Source organism: Bombina bombina, chromosome 2 (genome assembly GCF_027579735.1).
Source record: "Bombina bombina isolate aBomBom1 chromosome 2, aBomBom1.pri, whole genome shotgun sequence".
NCBI classification, from domain to species: Eukaryota; Metazoa; Chordata; class Amphibia; order Anura; family Bombinatoridae; genus Bombina; species Bombina bombina.
Window position 1 is genome coordinate 497,927,922 of NC_069500.1, and position 19,946 is coordinate 497,947,867.

The window sequence follows — 19,946 nt, forward strand, 5'->3', positions numbered from 1 at the left end:
GTTTATTTTTCATTTAATTTCATACTATACACATGTGTATGTTCTCTGTGCATGGCGCCCATATATACTAATGAATACCTCAATGAAATATTAAATTTTATATTTCAACATTGGCTCCCAATGGTTATTCACCTTTGCCTTTGTATGTCACATTTGTCATCATGTTAAATATTTCTTAGTATATTACGGCCATACTCCCTTATAAGTGCATTGTCATATGACTTATATATTGACTCTATCATTTGCACATATGTTTATATATACTTTTCAGTATGGGAGTGAGCACATACACATATGCATACATGTGTATATGAGTGTGTGCATGTATATATATATACACTCTCATTCTTTCACACACATGGTCTTGATTTTTCATACATATATTTTTATACATGCATTTTTCTTTTGATCGTTATACACAAGCATGTGTAGTATTATTATTTTTCAATGTATCTTTCCTTGTGGTTTTTCATCTAACTCAATATCAATTGTGTTCTATTTTGTAATTTACATTTATCTATCATGTTCTAGATTTTTATGCAATATAATTATTAATCATCTGTTGCTCATATTTATCAAAAAATGTTTTTGCAATTAATATTATTATGTATGTATTGATTGGAATCCTAAATTTATATTTTTATCTATCTAATACACTGTAGCGTAGGGAGTATCACTGTGTTTAGTTTAAAATGTGGTCTTAGGTACACCTTGACACGTCATTTTACAGGTGTGTTTTGATTAAATTGGTTTTATCCAATAGGGGTGAAGTACACCCTTTTTAAGTTTCACATGTAAGCTTATACCCTTATCAGTAGTGAGTACGGCGCTTAGCCGAAACGCGTATACTGTTTTTTCTCTCAGTGTACCTTGTCCCTCCATGGACTTTTATGTGTTGACCGAATAAAGGCTAAGTTTTATACAGCGGCTGCTTCCAGTTTCTTCTTGGTTCCACAAAGGCTAACTCAACCACACTTGTGTTTTAACCCAATACACTGTTATTAACTATAACTAGGCCTTTCTTTGTTAAATGATATTTACTAAATACTCCTTTAATTTGTTATTTAGTAAATAAAGCTCATGTATAGGTGCTGGCTTGGGAAAGTCTATGGTTAAAACAGGGATTTTACACCATAAAATATGGCTCCCCTATTGTTGGTAGCCCTTATTTAAAACCTCTATAACATTTTTGGAAGTAAAATAATGTTAATAAGTTATCGCCTTATCTGTGAGAGAATGTAAAATAGTTTCATACCAACAACTATCCCTTTAAGGGGTTCAACTTATTGCATTGCAAAGTATTGCTGGCCTCTGGAACACAATTGGTTTGAAGGGATATGAAACCCAACATTTTTCTTTCATGTTTTAGAGAGAACATAACATTTGAAACAGCTTTACAATTAATTTCAATGATCAAATTTGCTTAATTCCTTTGGTACTCTTTGTTGAAGGAGCAGCATTGCACTGCAGGAAGCTAGCTGAACACATTGGATGAACCAATGACAAGAGGATATTTGTGCAGCCAACAATCAGCTTCTAGCTCCTGGCAGGGCACGACTGCTCTCAGCCTACCCAGTTATGCTTTTCAACAAAGGATACCAAGAGGACAAAACAAAATAGATAATAGAAGTAAATTAGAAAGTTGTTTAAAATTGTATGCTATATCTGAAACATGAAAATAAATTGCATTTAAGAGAATAACCACTCAGGGACACACTCCCTGACTCACATGCGCACCATAGACATACCCTCACTCACAGTTCAATAAGAATGTAATCGTAACTGGAGAAGCCATTACAGTTTTGGTGACTCACACAGACACACATTTAGAGTCAAACATGTACACAGGTTCAAGATCACTCAGTCACCCTCTGTCAATCATCTTTTCTTATTTGCACAGTCAGAAATATTAACCCTTTACAGACATGCCAACACTCCCTGAAGTTCAGGGAGTCTCCCTGATTGTAATAGCGGCTCCCTGATGCCAGCAAATGGAATGCAATCTCCCTGAAACTCCAAGTACCATGATCCAATGTGGCCCAAATCCGGAAAAGTGTTTCTTTAAGGAATGCCTTTAGTTGCTGGGACGTTATAGAACCCTTAAAGCATGCATCAGTAACCAAAAAGCTCCCACTGATTTTAATAAAATAAAACACAAATACTACCTTATTTACTGCACGCAATTAAACTTTGTATTCTAAAATATTTAAGCGTTCAACAAGAGTCACTGGAAAATAGGTTTATTGTATGTGGTTGTGCAATAAAGCTACTTTTTTAATGTGACTTTAGTGGGAAGCTACTTTAATGATAAGTCTCTATCTTATTTAGGGTTTCAAGGTGTCCAATATATAACTGAGGGGGAGGGGGGGGCGGCGCAGTAGCGGGTGAAGAATACATGAAAAGTGGGCGAGCCGCCATCTTTGTTGTGGTATAACTTGTCCTGACAGAAGTCATGCACATAATAATGTAGCATTGTCTTCCACAGAAAGTCCTGTCTCGCCTTACCTTGATGACAACACTTTTCTATATTCTTTAGCTTGTTTTTTGTGAGACCAGAAACAACCATGGCTGTTATAAAAATATAAACTTTGCATATTTTTTCTTATATTTACAGTATTAAAAATATAGTTGACAAATAAATGAAAGTTGTAAAGATAGTCACAAAAAGTGCAGTTCATTTATGAGAACATAACTGTCCATCCATCAATCCCTTCTTAAAATTGTATAAAAGTGGAAAAATATGTGAGAATCCATAATTTATATATATTTAAATTTAATATTGAATAATTTGCATAATGTTTTTCAGTACTTCTATATATTTAACTTTTGTGGCCAGCAATACCTATCTCACTTGCCACTGTGCACATCCTGTTTGGATTTGTCAACTGCAGGAGTGTGGAGCTGTATTCTGTCTGTGAACAAAGTATCCCAACCATTTGAGAGTGGGACATAAAAAGTGACAAGCTACACACTAACTTTTCACTTGAGTAAGATGAAATCTTACTCGAAATTATAGCAGCACAGTAACAGTACATACACCATGTTAAATAAGGTCACAATTAGCAATTAATACGAATTAAAATGTAAAAATTAATGTGACTATTTCCTGTATGTATCTGGCACCATATGATCTACATTTCAAGAAGAGGTTAGATGCTCTTTCCTGCCATAGGGTTACATTTGCACTGTAAAACAAGGTGTCATCCTATAGCATCAAAGGCATGAGAAAAAATTGGACTTTTGTGTCACTTTTAAATCTGATCCTATACAGAATCAATTGTTCTTTATGCACTGTCTGCTTCTGTCATCCTTAGCACTTTAATATGGCCAGACATGCTGTAACTCCAATAAAGTCCAATGTGATTTCAATTAAAGTGTCATAGTTATAAGAACATCCCCTAATTTTATAGAGAAGTGTCATCAATTAAAGATTATTACACGATCTAACGAGTTAGAACATTTATGCTTTTCTTTCTTATATTCCCTAAATGGGTCCTAAAGGTTTTTTCATAAACATCACATTGTTCTAGTTTCCAGTATCAAGCAATGCACTTAGATTTTAACCACATGAGTTCACATGTTAGCTATTTTATAAATATGAAGGAAAAAGCACAGCTGCAATCAAATGTTACCATTAGCCTATACAACTAAGTAGGCTAAATGCACAATCATATATAGTTGTATTATGAGCTCTCTGTGTGCAAGCCACTGCTAGATAAGTCATTAGTACAAATGTCATAAGCCACCAATAATAACTTTATTAAAAACGATTCTGTTTGACAAAAGTAATAATGTATGTAAAACTATCAGGCCTTGAACTAGTAAAAGGTGACCGTTATGGGTGTACATATTCTGCGACCCTTTCTGGTTACAAAATCCAATGACAGACCGCTTGTTCAGTCTGATTTTGTAACCAGTAACGTGCGCGTGCTACTTCGTATTCTCATCAGCTGTTTTAAGGAGTTTGGGCCTATAGCGCATGCGCAGTGAGCGCCACAAACCTCCACCAGCTGATTATACGTCACCGGAAGTGACGTAGTATACAAATTCCTATGGTAGGATTACTTTAGGACACCTGTTCTAAGGAACTCAGTCTGTCTGGGGTTCTAAGTCTAGTGCATGCACAATGTTGTATTGCGTTCTAACTTACAATAGAGTAGTACAGTTACTGTGCTGGCACTAAGCCCTTGTGCGCTAGTGAGGGTGGGCAATGCGGGGCTGAAGGCTGTCTCACTGGGACAGCGGGACAAACAGCTGAATTCGGGACAGTTCCGCACAAACCGGGACAGTAGGGAGGTAGGCTGTGTGTGTGTATATGTGAGCAAGAGTGTATGTTTGTTCCTGTGTGTGTATGAGCAAGAGAGTGAGTTTGTTCCTATGTGTGTGTGCAAGAGTATGAGTTTGCTCCTGTGTGTTTGTGTGTGAGAGAGCAAGAGTGTGAATTTGTTTGTGTACAAAGAGGTAACACACCAGCGCCAAAGAATGGCAACAATACCCTAAAGAACACTGAGTCAATGTGTAGATGAATAAAGGTATACATTTATTACTAAACTTTAAACATAACAGCACTGATAAAAATATAAAATAGTCTCAAATATTTTATAAAACAATAATCAATTTACCTCACTGTATGTGACGATAAAAGAATGTATAGGTTGGCCAACCTGAATAATAGATAATAAATAATAAATAATAAAATATATGTTTTATTAAAGGGATAGTAAACTCAAAAAATATTTAATTTTTTTTAAAAACAACATTAAGTATTATAAATATTTACAATAAGTACCTATTAAAGGTTTCCTATCCTTTTCTTGGTATTTCTAATACAAATTCCATATTTCGCCAAACCCAGTTTTTCCTCATTATGCATACCCTATAAAGATGTTCTACCTAGGTAGAAACATCATGGTGGCCCGCATGCGCACTTAACATAGTTTCTAAGTAACGCATGCGCATTTTGGTTCCCCTCAGTTTATTCTTCTGTGGCACGTCAAAAAGCAGGGCGGACATCTGGATTGTGATGTAGACATTGGTGGGCGTGGTTCACCAGAGCGCTCTCAGCGCTGAAGATTCACTGCTGGCTGAAGGTGATTGTTCTCACTTCTGTCAAAATAAGAAGTCCAATGTTTTGGAACATAAATTATCACAGCCTCCACGCTAGCCCAGCTTCCCCCAGCCCCACCGTCAGCTGTCAAACACCACAGAGATTCACGGAGCTAGCCGGCTCCCCTCAGCATTACTCTCAACCATCAAACCAACAAAAGTGACTCTGGACTTCATATAGAAAAAACTTTATTACAACAAAATGTTATTTATTTTTTTAAATGAAGTCCGGAGTCACTTTTGTGGGTTTGATGGTTGAGAGTAATGCTGAGGGGAGGCGGCTAGCTCCGTGAATCTCTGTGGTGTTTGACAGCTGACGGTAGGGCTGGGGGAAGCTGGGCTAGCATGGAGGCTGTGATAATTTATGTTCCAAAACATTGGACTTTTTATTTTGACAGAAGTGAGAACAATCACCTTCAGCCAGCAGTGAATCTTCAGCGCTGAGAGCGCTCTGGTGCGCCACGCCCACCAATGTCTAATAGTATATGTGGAGATACTGCTATAAGGAGGTGCAGTGCTATGGAGCGTGTAGAGTAATTGTATAATGTTTGATTTCGAGCACTGCAGGAAGTGACTGTACATGCAGCTGGTTGTTATTAAATAACACACATTATTTCAGTAACTGGGGTCCGAGGGGTCAATGGGATCACAGCCTGTCACTGGGGGGGTCAGGAGTCACATTGTGCAGCACAGATGTCAGGATCCCCATTAACCCTGTCATTGCTGTGGCTCAGGAGTAGCGGACAACATTTGACAATTTTACATGAATACACTGAGATTAGCCAGGAAATAAAAATGTCACCGTGAATCTCTGTGGTGTTTGACGGCTGACGGTGGGGCTGGGGGAAGCTGGGCTAGCGTGGAGGCTGTGATAATTTATGTTTCAAAACATTAGACTTCTTATTTTGATAGAAGTTAGAACATTCACCTTCAGCCAGCCTGGCTATGAATATTAAAATGTAATGGGCAGAACCGCATCCTTATTGGATGGGGCACGTAAATAATTTTACATAAACCCTGCCTATTTTTGTGGGAGGTCTTTAATGCTCATTTTACAGAAATTAAAAACTTAAATTAAACATATTTAGACGCTTCGTTTCAGTAAGAAAGTAGGTTGATTTAATAACATATATTTATATAATTATAATAATGAATTATTTTCTTAATATTTTACAAAGATTTCTAACCCTTTAAGGAAACATATATTTTATTATTTATTATTTATTATCTATTATTCAGGTTGGCCAACCTATACATTCTTTTATCGTCACATACAGTGAGGTAAATTGATTATTGTTTTATAAAATATTTGAGACTATTTTATATTTTTATCAGTGCTGTTATGTTTAAAGTTTAGTAATAAATTTATACCTTTATTCATCTACACATTGACTCAGTGTTCTTTAGGGTATTGTTGCCATTCTTTGGCGCTGGTGTGTTACCTCTTTGTACACTAAACTTTTCCTTTGGGACCTTTAGAGGAAGTCCTATCTTAACTCACTAGCTATACCCTCTTATTCCAGCGCAGTCTATCACCACCTTTTCTCTGAATTTGTTTGTGACCAAGTGTTGAGTTTGTTCCTATGTGTGTGTGTGTGCAAGAGTATGAGTTTGCTCCTGTGTGTTTGTGTGTGAGAGAGCAAGAGTGTGAATTTGTTTGTGACCAAGTGTTGAGTTTGTTCCTGTGTGTGTGTATAAGCAAGAGAGTGAGTTTGTTCCTATGTGTGTGTGTGCAAGAGTATGAGTTTGCTTCTGTGTGTGTGTGTGTGTGTGAGAGAGAGCAAGAGTGTGAATTTGTTTGTGACCAAGTGTTGAGTTTGTTCCTATGTGTGTGTATAAGCAAGAGAGTGAGTTTGTTCCTATGTGTGTGTGTGCAAGAGTATGAGTTTGCTCCTGTGTGTGTGTGTGTGTGAGAGAGCAAGAGTGTGAATTTGTTTGTGACCAAGTGTGAGTTTGTTCCTGTGTGTGTGTATAAGCAAGAGAGTGAGTTTGTTCCTATGTGTGTGTGTGAGCAAGAGTATGAGTTTGTTCCTGTGTGTGAGCAAAATTGTCACTTTGATCTAGGGTTGCCACCTCAGCCATGTTTTCCTGGACACGCATGGCTGTGACACACTGCAAGCGATGAGGTGCGAGGCGAAACAGCTGCTTCGCTCCGCGTCGCATCGCTTCTGAAGATCAAATATTTCATCTCTGAGCGCTTAGCTACGCGACCTGAAGCAGCAGAGTGCTCAGAGATAAAAAGGCAGGACACAATGAGCGTGCACAGCCGCATTCACACGCTGCACGCCGCTCTGCTTGCAGTGTGTCACAGGTTTTATGAGTTACGCATGCTGCAGGGTAAGCAGGGCCAGGGAGTAACATGTATTGTGCCTCTGGACATCACATGAAAGTGTTGATAAACAGCACAATACATGTTCCTCTCTTCACACCCTGCAGCATGTGTAATTCATAAGTGTCCAGGAAAAAATGGCCTAGGTGTCAGCCCTACCTTTGTTCCTGTTTGTGTATGTGTGTTTGTCTAAGAGTCACAGTTTGTTCCTGTGTGTGTGTGAGAGAGCAAGAGTATGAGTTTAGTCCTGTGTGTGCGTGTGAGCAAGAGTGTGAGTTTGTGAGCAAGAGTGTGAGTTTGTTCCTGTGTGTGTGAGAGAGCAAGAGTATGAGTTTAGTCCTGTGTGTGTGTGTGAGCAAGAGTGTGAGTTTGTAAACAAGAGTGTTTGTTCCTGTGTGTGTGTCCCGTTTGTGTATGTGTGTTTGTCTAAGAGTGACAGCTTGTTCCTGTGTGCGTGTAAAAGTGTGTTTGTTCCTGTGTGAGCAAGTGTGAGTTTGTGTGTGTGTCAGAAAGAATGTGTTTGTTTGTCTGTGTGTCAGAGTGTGAGTTTGTGTGAGTGTTAGAAAAAGTTATGTGTGTGTGTGTGTGTGTGTAAATAAAATGTTTTCTCATCATATTGGAGTCCCAAACATTTATTTTTGAGCTGGCTTCTAGATTTTCTAATCATATTTATCAAGACCTGCCTTATATCTAAGTATAAGCACTCACATAAGTCACTCTTTACACCAATGAGCTACCATGTTTAAAACTATATTCAGCTCATGCATGCAACAATCAACTGTGTCTGCTTCACACGTTGTCACTGATATTATTATGCTTAGGGCATTTTTTTTTTGCCCCTCCCTGGAAACATTTCTGCAGACGCCCATGGCTAGAGTATCAGGTTTTATGTTTGGCCAATAGCAGTGTGTGTTTGCTAAGCAGTAACTATGCAATGTGTTTCCTGATCCCAGATTAGCTGCTGCTGTCAGAAGCAGGAACCAGGAAGTAAAGGAGTTTACAGGTTACAAGAGACCGGAGAGCCCATTAGGATTACCTCTATGAAAGGTGTGTAGCAGAAACAGTGTGTATGCTTGTGTAATTGTGCCTTGTTGTTTTATATTATAAGTTATTATATCAGTTTTTATTGCAGACCTTTATTTGTTGAGATTAGATTGATATCAGGTCATATTAGGCTCTACAGAGATGCAGAATATTTCACTGCAGTTAATGCCCACAAATTATTGTGCTGTTAACTCTTTCTTCAGATAGATTTAAAATAACTTAATATAATGGGACATATAATTGTTGCTTTCTGTTTGTTCATTTTGGTGCTTAGATAGTAAAAGGCTGTGGCACACTGCAAGCGAAGCGTATCGATCCGCGTCGCATCGCTTATGAAGATCAAATATTTCATCTCTGAGCGCCTGATGCAGCAGAGTGCTCAGAGATGAAAAGGCAGGACACACTGAGCGCGCACAGCTGCATCTACACGCTGTGCACCGCTACGCTTGCAGTGTGTCACAGCCTTAACAGTATGAGTAAACTTACTTTTCTACAGCACTTTACAAAGGAACATTAAATGCTAGAGATGTGAAAACATTTTCTTTTGTGATTCAGTCAGAGCATAACTTTTTTTAAAAGTTTCCATGATATTCTGGGTAACACTTGCTACAATTGGAACTTTTTTGTATGTGTAATTCTACATGCTATATGAGTCATGAAAATGTCATTTGGCTTCCGGCCTTTGTTTATATCCAGCTTTACTTCGGAGCAGACATATTCTTAGCCTCTCCTTGTACAAGCACAGATTTTGCCAAACAGTTTTATATGCAGAATTCTACTCGTATACACATTTAATGCAATATGAAACACATTCCCAGTTTTAATGTATAAACGTACTCAAACACATAATAATAGAAGTACATTTTAACTTTTTTAAATTGTAATCATAGCACATTTCTGGCCTCTTCATACATATTATATGTTATGTACATGTATACTTTTTTTTATTCCTGGAATCATTCTTAGTTAGTATACCAGTCCAAGTTGCAATGATACAGTTCAATTTTCATATATCTCCCTTTAAAAAGTTCATAATCATCAGTTATCATAATATTCATAATCCGGACAGATAGCCCAGCATGCTAATGCACTGTGGCGGAGCTCTGTAGCAACCCAAGGGTTGCAGGTTTGATCCCTGGCGAGGTCCACTCAGCCTTTCATCCTTCCGAGGTCTGGGTGATTAGCCGCGCTTTACAAGTACCCAGTTCATACATACAATACATACATACATACATCAACAGCCTGATTAGCCCTCTCCTGACATAAACTACAAAAGTAAATCATTCTTAGATATATTGCAAAACAGATATACTTCTGATCTATGTATTCACACAATAAATACACATTTTCTGCAAAAGTTTAGTTTTGTCTCTGTTTAAGCATTAAGGGGAAGTGATTACATGCACTGATCTCAATCCTTTTACAAGTAGATGTTGCTGTGATTTTCTGGGCGCTTGTGCTTATAGTTGCTTATGCTAAACTTATTTTACTATGCAGCATTATGTGCTCAGTGTGAAGCCTCATGTCCCCTTTATGCGCGCAGCAGGCACTAATTTGAAACAATCATTTTTAGGTGTTAAAGCCCTAAAGGGACTTAAAACTTATAAACTTGTATGGTTTAGATAGAACAATCTCTTGGCTCAGGATTTTTAGAACAGGAACATTTGTTTAAAAAAACAAACAAACAAAAAGAAAACCACATCTCTTATGGCACACATGGTCCTATTTACAACATTAGCATTTTTATATTGTCTTCATTGATGTGAATCATTCTTCATTGACCATAAGGTTATTTACATTATAGGCTATGTAAATATTTTGTCATGCACTACATCTCCAGTTCTAACCCTTTGTTGGGCTGAGCAGTGTTTATCTTTCTACCTTTTCTCTGTTCTAAGTATGTCATATTTTTTTTCTCGTTACAGAAAATTCATATTTGAGAATGCCATCTGACATTTACTCAAAACGACCATCTGGTCTTTCTTTGGAAAATAATTGTCTTCGTGGCAGTAAGGACCTATCACAGCCTCGATGCCGACTTGCAATAACCTTACCTGGCTCTGACTGGCTGAATAATACTTTGAGTTCTCCTATTGAATCCCAATGGTCTCGTAGCACATCACTTGGACCTTCCAGCAACAAAACACCACCTAGTCTTGCAATGACTTCATCACTCTTTGCTCAAACTGACATGAAGCTGTCCTCTTCTTCACTACTGAATTCAAATCGTTCTTTGATCTCTAATGGTCTTTTGACCTCTGAATTATCTGAGACAACTCAACCTGCTCTAAACCGTAATCTTTCTTGCTTAGTTTCATCCTCTAGATTAACTTCCTCAGTACTAACCTCTGAAACCATGAACCCTTCCCTCAAAACCCAGAATTTAAACATTTCTAGTGCTGCTCACGCTACTGATGTTCCTCTGCTACCTTCACTTATAGCAACCTCTAATTGCTCAGTGACATCTGACCATCTTTTGATTTCTGATTTTTCTTTGGAGTCTGAAATGATGGTTCCCTTAAATTTCACAGCACCTTCTAATCCTAATACATCCATAGCCTCAAGATTCTTAGATACAAGCGTTAAATACAGCAAGTCTGATGTAACCGTACATGTAGATTCCATACTAGAGGGTATCGAGGAATTACCAAGAGAGTGTATGGAAGAAGAAAACGTGCCTTCAGAGGACAGTTTTACATCACATACTGTATGTAATAAGGAGGCAACGAACAGTGGAGTGGTAACTACATTTCCAAAGGTATGAAATAAATATTGTTTTGAGACCTAGTAATGTTGAGGATACCTTCTATGACTTTGATTGACTTTTTTCTTGTTCTTCTAGGTGATCTTGACAAATAAAACAACATTTGACCAAACCACAGTAGCTACAAGGGACCAGCCACAGTCTGAAGAGCAACAATCTGATGCACTGAGTAAACAGGAAGGTGTAATAAAGCTCCACCGAAAGAAGGTCAGACAATTCAACATAATGACAATTTTCATTTATTTATATATATATATATATACATTATTCAGATATTATACTTAATTACACATTCTCAGAACTTGAACAATATTTTTAATTTCCCAGCAGTCTTTATGTATACTTTATTAAAAATTGAGAAATTTGCATATGAAACTTTCTAGTTGAACAGATTAATTTATGAGCCTAATGAACAGATGACAAATATTCTTAAAATATGTACATCACCCACAGATGGCTCTGATATCTGCTGTTTGCTGTTCTCTGGTCAATGGACCCAAATTTTCAGACCCCTCAGACCTGACTCGTTCTGAGCTCAAGAGCCTTTGTGAAGAGATGGCAGAATTGGAACCAGAGTTTGTATTAAAGGTGAGGAATATGTGAATAATTACAAGCAGAATTACAACAAATTGCTTCCATGGTTGTGTACTAGAGTGGGAAGTATTTGTGTTGTGTGCATATTTTATATATATATATATATATATATATATATATATATATATATATATATATATATATATATATATATATATATATATATATATATATATATATATATATATATATATATATATATATATATATATATATATATATATATATATATATATATATATATATATATATATATATATATATATATATATATATATATATATATATATATATATATATATATATATATATATATACAAACCATGGAAGGGGACTGCTCTCTCAGACTGGACTGGGTACACATCCAATGACCCTGCAACATGCTCAACCCTGGGTGCTAATAGCACTCTCAGGAAGCAGTGCTGTCTCCAGAGTCACAGGCAGTTAACCACAGACAAGTCTGGGTGCAAGAACCATAGGGAATATTACAAAATAAATTAATACAACACACAGAGAAAGTCCAGCACTCGCTTACAAGCTCTCAGCTAAGATTAAAAACAAAACTGGAAGAGTTAGTTACCACATCTGGCCAAATGGGACAAGCCCAGGTACCACGTCAAGGTCTCTTCCAAAACCTGGGTCCCTAATACAGCCATACAAATACCAGCTCTCAATCAAACAAACTGGGAACAAGTCAAGGCTTCACAGACTTATGTAATCACCCTAGACATATTCAAAACACAGAAGGGGACTGGACTGAGAGTGCTATTAGCACCCAGGGCTGAGCATGTTGCAGGGTCATTGGATGTGTACCTAGTCCAGTACACAAAAAATTTTTTTACAGGGAAATTAAACCAAAAATGTTTCTTTCATGATTCAGACAGAGCATGTCATTTAAAAAAAATATATTAAAAAAATCCATTTTGTTTCTATGATCAGATTTTCTTCATTCTTTTGGTATATTTTGTTGGAGGAGGAGCAATGTGCTACTAGGAGCTAGCTGAGCACATTTGTTGAGGCTACCTTGGTATGCTTTACTACAAAGGATACCAAGAGAATGGAGTAAATTAGATAATATAAGTAAATTGGAAAGTTGTTTAAAACTGCATACTTTATCTGAATCATTAAAGTTTGATTTTGACTTTAAAGGGACATTACATTATATCATTCATATAAAATAGTAGAAACATGGTAAACGTTTTCTTTTTTGTTACAAGGGTTAAGTTAATGCTGTTTTTATTTTGAAACTAACACGTAGTACACAATTGGTTCATAGGAAAATGTACTACTGGACACACTCCTTAAGCATAAGAATATTTTTTTCAGCACAAGAACATATGTAATACATAACATAAGGCTAACAAGAACATATGTAATACATAAGGCTAACAAGAACATATGTAATACATAAGGCTAACAAGAACAGATGTAATACATAAGGCTAACAAGAACACATGTAATACATAAGGCTAACAAGAACATATGTAATACATAAGGCTAACAAGAACATATGTAATACATAAGGCTAACAAGAACATATGTAATACATAAGGCTAACAAGAACATATGTAATACATAAGGCTAACAAGAACATATGTAATACATAAGGCTAACAAGAACATATGTAATACATAACATAAGGCTAACAAGAACAGATGTAATACATAACATAAGGCTAACAAGACCATATGTAATGCATAAGGCTAACAAGACCATATGTAATGCATAAGGCTAACAAGAACATATGTAATACATAAGGCTAACAAGAACATATGTAATACATAACATAAGGCTAACAAGAACAGATGTAATACATAACATAAGGCTAACAAGACCATATGTAATGCATAAGGCTAACAAGAACAAGTTTATTTTTCTTTTATTGGGAAAATATGGCTCTTCATCAGTTACATCTGCATGTGACATTTGGACCCTATTGAGGTTTAATTACAGGCAGATTATGCAGGCACTGGGGACGAGAGGAGTATTTAATATCTTTTTGTAGGGCTCAGTCTCTGTCCTTTTCTCTGGTTTAGATCCGGTCAAGGACTATGTATGTAAGGTGCAGTTTTTTATTTTTAGGTGTTGTACAGAGTTTCACTGTTGCAGCTCTGCTATAGATTCTAATGCCGCCGGGACCGCTCAAATCAAGGAGGCGGTTCCCTTCAGAGATGGCAAGCAGTTTTTGCACGCCTTCCGGACTCACTTCCTGTGAGTTCCGGAATAGAGATGTTAGTTAAAGGGACACTGTACCCAAAATTTTTCTTTCGTGATTCAGATTGAGCATGAAATTTTAAGCAACTTTCTAATTTACTCCTATTATCAAATTTTCTTCATTCTATTGGTATCTTTATTTGAAATGCAAGAATGTAAGTTTGGATGCCGGCCCATTTTTGGTGAACAACCTGGGTTGTCCTTGCTGATTGGTGGATAAATTCATCCACTAATACAAAAAGTGCTGTCCAGAGTACTGAAACCAAAAAACCACTTAGATGCCTTCTTTTTCAAATAATGATAGCAAGAGAACAAAGAAAAATTGATAATAGGAGTAAATTAGAAAGTTGCTTAAAATTGCATGCTTTTTCTGAATTACAAAAGAAAAAATTTGGGTTCAGTGTCCCTTTAAGTTTGCGGCTCTGCTGGAATGAAAACCGGATCGTTTTTTAGGCTAGATTGCCTGCCACCAGCAGGACAGGTAGGCACCTCAGCAAAATAGCTGAGGTGTAGAGGCTGTCTGGGGTTGTAATTAGGACCGCTGCTCCATAGTTAATGTTACAGAAATAAAAATTTAAAGAGACAGTATCATTTTTTTTTTGGTGATAATATCCAGGTGAAATAAAAGCAGTTTTTATCTTTTATTGGTCAAAGATGGATCAAGAGGCCTTACAAGATGTTACATGTAGCCTGTGTTTTGACTCGCAGGTGGAACCAACAATCCCTTTTTGTTCTTCATGTTTTGAAAGAACATTGTGTCACAGGGATAGACTTTTTTATTCTGAGCCATCATTAGCTAAGGCGGATGCTGTTCAGGTGTATCCTGTACCGGATATGCTGCAGCTTTCTCCTCAAGCGTCCCAACTTTTTTTTGTCCACACATGCAGTGCCCTGCATTTCCTCTCACGCTCAGGTAGGAGTTTCTTTGCAAGATATTGCTGCCCAGGTATCCTCGGCGGTATCTGAGGCGCTGTAGGCTTTTCCCATGCTGCAGGGAAAGCGCAAGAGGAAATTTAAAGAATCATTGAGCAAGGTTTCTGATCCGGTTGTGGCTACTCATGGTGCTTCCTCTCAGAAGTCTGAGGAGGAAGACACTTTGGTAGTGTCTGAGGGTGAAATCTCAGATTCAGACAGTATAATTCCTTCTTCTGACGCTGAAGTTGTATCCTTCAGATTTAAGCTGAAACAACTCCGTCTGTTACTTAAGGAGGTTTTTGCTACATTGTATGACACCAATATGACTGTCGTAGTCAATCCCAAGAAATCTAGTAAACTGAACAAGTACTTTGATAGTCTCTCCTCGGTGGAGGTATTCCCTGTACCAGACCGTGCTACAGAGATTATTACACGGGGATGGGAGAGACCTGGAATTCCCTTTTCTCCATCCCCAATTTTCAAGAAAATGTTTCCAATAGCTGACTCTATTAAGGAGTCTTGGCAAACGGTCCCCAAGGTGGAAGGGACGATCTCCACTCTGGCTAAGAGAACCATTATTCCTAAAGAAGATAGCTGTTCCTTTTAAGGATCCTATGGATAAGAAGTTGGAGGCATTGCTAAAGAAGATGTATGTTCACCAGGGTCTGCAAAGGCAGCCTGCGGTGTGTATTGCCACTGTCACCAGCGCGGCGGCCTACTGGTTTGATGCGTTGTCTGATTCTATTCAGACAGATACTCCTCTTGAGAAGATCCAGGATAGGATTAAGGCTCTTAAGTTGGCCAATTCCTTTATCACGGATGCTTCCTTACAAGTCATTTAGTTGGGAGCAAAAATATCTGGTTTTGCTGATCTCATGGCGTCTCGGCAGAATGCCAAGCTCCTGAAGTACGGGTCAAGGGATCCATAGGCCGTCTTTATAGATGCTCTGTTGGTCCCTTGGAATTTCAGTCTAGCATACCTGTTTCCTCTGTTCGCTCTCCTTCCACGAGTCATTACTCGGATCAAGCAGGAGAGGGCATCGGTGATTCTCATAGCACCAGCGGAGCCTTGCAGGATCTGGTATGTAGATGTAGTGGAAATGTCATCTTTTCCACCTTGGAGACTACCTCTGAGGGAAGGACCTTCTACTTCAGGGTCTCTTCCTTCATCCAAATCTCACTTCTCTGAAGCTGACTGCTTGGAGGTTGAACGCTTAATTTTATCTAAACGCGGGTACTCAGACTTTCTCAATTCGCTCAAGCCTGGGTTCGGGATGTTCCAGATCCCTGGGCGGTGGACATCGTATCCCAGGGGTAAAAGCTAGAGTTCAAGAACTTTCCTTCCAGAGGCAGGTTCCTCCTCTCAAGATTATCTGTAGACCAGATAAAAAGAGAGGCGTTCTTACATTGTGTCCAAGATCTGTCCGCCCTGGGAGTAATAGTTCCAGTTCCAACACAGGAACAGGGTCTGGGATTCTACTCCAATCTGTTTGTGGTTCCCAAAAAAGAGGGGACCTTCAGGCCAATTTTAGATCTGAAATGTCTAAACCATTTTCTCAGAGTACCATCCTTCAAGATGGAAACTATACGTTCCATTCTTCCCTTGGTCCAAGAGGGTCAGTTCATGACAACCATAGACCTGAAGGATGCGTACCTTCATGTTCCCATACACAAGGATCATCAGAAGTTTCTGAAATTCGCTTTTCTAAACAAGCACTTTCAGTTTGTGGTTCTTCTATTCGGCCTTGCCACGGTTACCAGAATTTTCTCAAAGTTCCTGGGGGCTCTGTTAGCGGTAATCCGGTCTCAGGGCATTGCAGTGGCGCCCTATCTGGACGACATTCTGGTTCAGGCACCGTCTTTTCAACAAGCAAACTCTCATATGGAGATTTTGTCTTTTCTTCGTTCCCACGGATGGAAGGTGAATCTGGGGAAAAGTTCCTTGATTCCGGCTACAAGGGTAGTGTTCTTGGGGACCATAATAGATTCCCTATCTATGAAGATATTTCTGACAGAGGTCAGAAAGACCAAGATTTTCGACTCTTGCCTTGCCCTTCAGTCCTCTCCTCGGCCGTCAGTGGCTCAATGCATGGAGGTAATTGGTCTGATGGTAGCTTCCATGGACATCATCCAGTTTGCTTGGTTCCATTTAAGGGCTCTGCAGTTGTGCATGCTAAGACAATGGAACGGGGACTACACGGATCTGTCTCCCCGAATAGATCTGGATCAGACGACAAGAGATTCTCTTTCATGGTTGTTGTCTCAGGAACACCTCTTCCAGGGAACCTGCTTCCGCAGACCTACCTGGGTGAATGTAACCATGGATGCCAGCCTACTGGGCTGGGGAGCAGTCTGGGGCTCGTTGAAGGCTCAAGGTCTATGGACTCGGGAGGAGTCAGTTCTCCCCATAAAGATCCTATTGTTGAGAGCCATCTTCAATGCTCTAGTGCTTTAGCCCAATTTATCAGGTTCCAGTCGGACAACATAACCTCGGTGGCTTACATCAACCACCAGGGAGGAACTCGGAGTCCCTTGGCCATGTCAGAGGTGACCAGAATTATTCAGTGGGCGGAGACCCACAACTGCTGTCTATCTGCGATCCACATTCCAGGAGTGGACAATTGGGAAGGGGATTTTCTGAGCAGACCCTCAAATGGGGGAGGCCGGAGCTTAATCTCATGGCGTCTCGGCAGAATGCCAAGCTCCTGAAGTACGGGTCAAGGGATCCATAGGCCGTCTTTATAGATGCTCTGTTGGTCCCTTGGAATTTCAGTCTAGCATACCTGTTTCCTCTGTTCGCTCTCCTTCCACGAGTCATTACTCGGATCAAGCAGGAGAGGGCATCGGTGATTCTCATAGCACCAGCGGAGCCTTGCAGGATCTGGTATGTAGATGTAGTGGAAATGTCATCTTTTCCACCTTGGAGACTACCTCTGAGGGAAGGACCTTCTACTTCAGGGTCTCTTCCTTCATCCAAATCTCACTTCTCTGAAGCTGACTGCTTGGAGGTTGAACGCTTAATTTTATCTAAACGCGGGTACTCAGAATCGGTCATTGAGACCTTGATCCAGGCTCGTAAGCCTGTGACAAGAAAGATTTACCATAAAATATGGAGTAAATACCTGTATTAATGTGAATCCAGAGGCTACTCTTGGAGTAGAGTCAGGATTCCTAGGATTTTGTCTTTTCTCCAGGAGGGCCTGGAGAAGGGTTTGTCAGCAAGTACTCTGAAAGGTCAGATTTCTGCCTTGTTTGTTTTGTTGCATAAGTAGCTGACAGATGTGCCCAACGTACAATCCTTTTATCAGGCCTTGGTCAGAATCAGGCCTGTGTTTAAACCTGCTACTCCTCCCTGGAGTCTTAATCTTGTTTTTAAAGTTTTACAGCAGGCTCCGTTTGAGCCTATGCATTCCTTAGATATTAAGATGTTATCTTGGAAGGTTTTGTTTCTTGTTGCCATCTCTTCTGCTCAGAGAGTCTCTGAGCTTTCAGCGTTACAGTATGATTCCATTTACCTTAGCTTTCATTTTGGATAAGGTGGTTCTACGTACTAAGTTAGGTTTCCTTCCTAAAGTTGTTTTGGATAGGAACATTTATCAGGAAATTGTTGTTCCTTCCTTGTGTCCTACTCCTTCTCATAAGGAGCATTTGCTGCACAACCGAGATGTGGTGCGTGCTTTGAAATTCTACTTGCAGGCGACTAAGGACTTTTGTCAGTCTTCTGCTTTGTTTGTCTGTTTCTCTGGAAAACGCAAGGGTGAGAAAGCTATGGCTACTTCTCTTTCACTCTGGCTAAGGAGTATAATTCATTTGGCCTATGAGACTGCTGGACATTAGCCTCCTGAGAGAATTGTGGCTCATTCCACGAGGGCTGTTTCTTCTTCCTGGGCCTTCAAAAATGAAGCTTCTGTGGAACAGATTTGCAAGGCTGCAACTTGGTCCTCTCAGCATACTTTATCAAAATTTTTATAAATTTGATACTTTTGCCTCACCTTAGGGAGAAAGGTTTTTCAAGCAGTGATGCCTTCTGTTTAGGTTCCCTGTCTTGTCCCTCCCTTGTCATCTGTGTCCTCTAGCTTGGGTAATGATTCCCAACAGTAATTGATGATGATCCGTGGACTCACCGTGTCTTTAGGAAGAAAACAAAATTTATGCTTACCTGATTTATTTATTTATTTATTGACACAGTGAGGACACGGCCCGCCCTGTATTTTTCAGACAGTTTTTTGTTGTATAAACCTCAGGCAGCTCTGCACCTAGTGTTGCTTCCTTTCTCTCCTTTTCCATCAGTCAAATGACTGTGGTTTGTGGGAAGGGAAGTGATACGTAACAGCTTTGCTTTGGTGCTCTTTGCCTCCTCCTGCTGGCCAGGAGGGATATTCCCAACAGTAATTGATGATGATCCGTGTCAAGAAATAAATTAATTTATCAGGTAAGCATAAATTTAGGGGTTTTTTTTCAGCACAAGAACAGATGTAATACATAAGGCTAACAAGAACATATGTAATACATAAGGCTAACAAGAACATATGTACTACATAGGTCTAACAAGAACATATGTAATACATAAGGCTAACAAGAACATATGTACTACATAGGTCTAACAAGAACATATGTAATACATAACAGAAGGCTAACAAGAACAGATGTAATACATAAGGCTAACAAGAACAGATGTAATACATAAGGCTAACAAGAACAGATGTAATACATAAGGCTAACAAGAACAGATGTAATACATAAGGCTAACAAGAACATATGTAATACATACGGCTAACAAGAACATATGTAATACATAAGGCTAACAAGAACATATGTAATACATAAGGCTAACAAGAACATATGTAATACATAAAGCTAAGAAGAACATATGTAATACATAAGGCTAACAAGAACATATGTAATACATAAGGCTAACAAGAACATATGTAATACATAAGGCTAGAAAGAACAGATGTAATACATAAGGCTAGAAAGAAC

At 38.7% G+C, this 19,946-nt stretch overlaps 1 protein-coding gene across 1 annotated transcript in view; it reads left to right on the forward strand.

The window, feature by feature from the left end:
- The first annotated feature begins 8,350 nt into the window (after positions 1 to 8,350).
- The window catches only part of LOC128649139 (telomerase protein component 1), a 127,890-nt gene continuing 116,294 nt past the window's right edge, over positions 8,351 to 19,946 (forward strand). The window contains exons 1-4 of the mRNA XM_053702231.1: positions 8,351 to 8,482; positions 10,405 to 11,237; positions 11,322 to 11,450; positions 11,697 to 11,831. Coding sequence (XP_053558206.1) covers positions 8,476 to 8,482; positions 10,405 to 11,237; positions 11,322 to 11,450; positions 11,697 to 11,831 — 1,104 coding nt within the window. The 5' untranslated portion in view covers positions 8,351 to 8,475. The remainder of the gene's footprint in view (positions 8,483 to 10,404; positions 11,238 to 11,321; positions 11,451 to 11,696; positions 11,832 to 19,946) is intronic.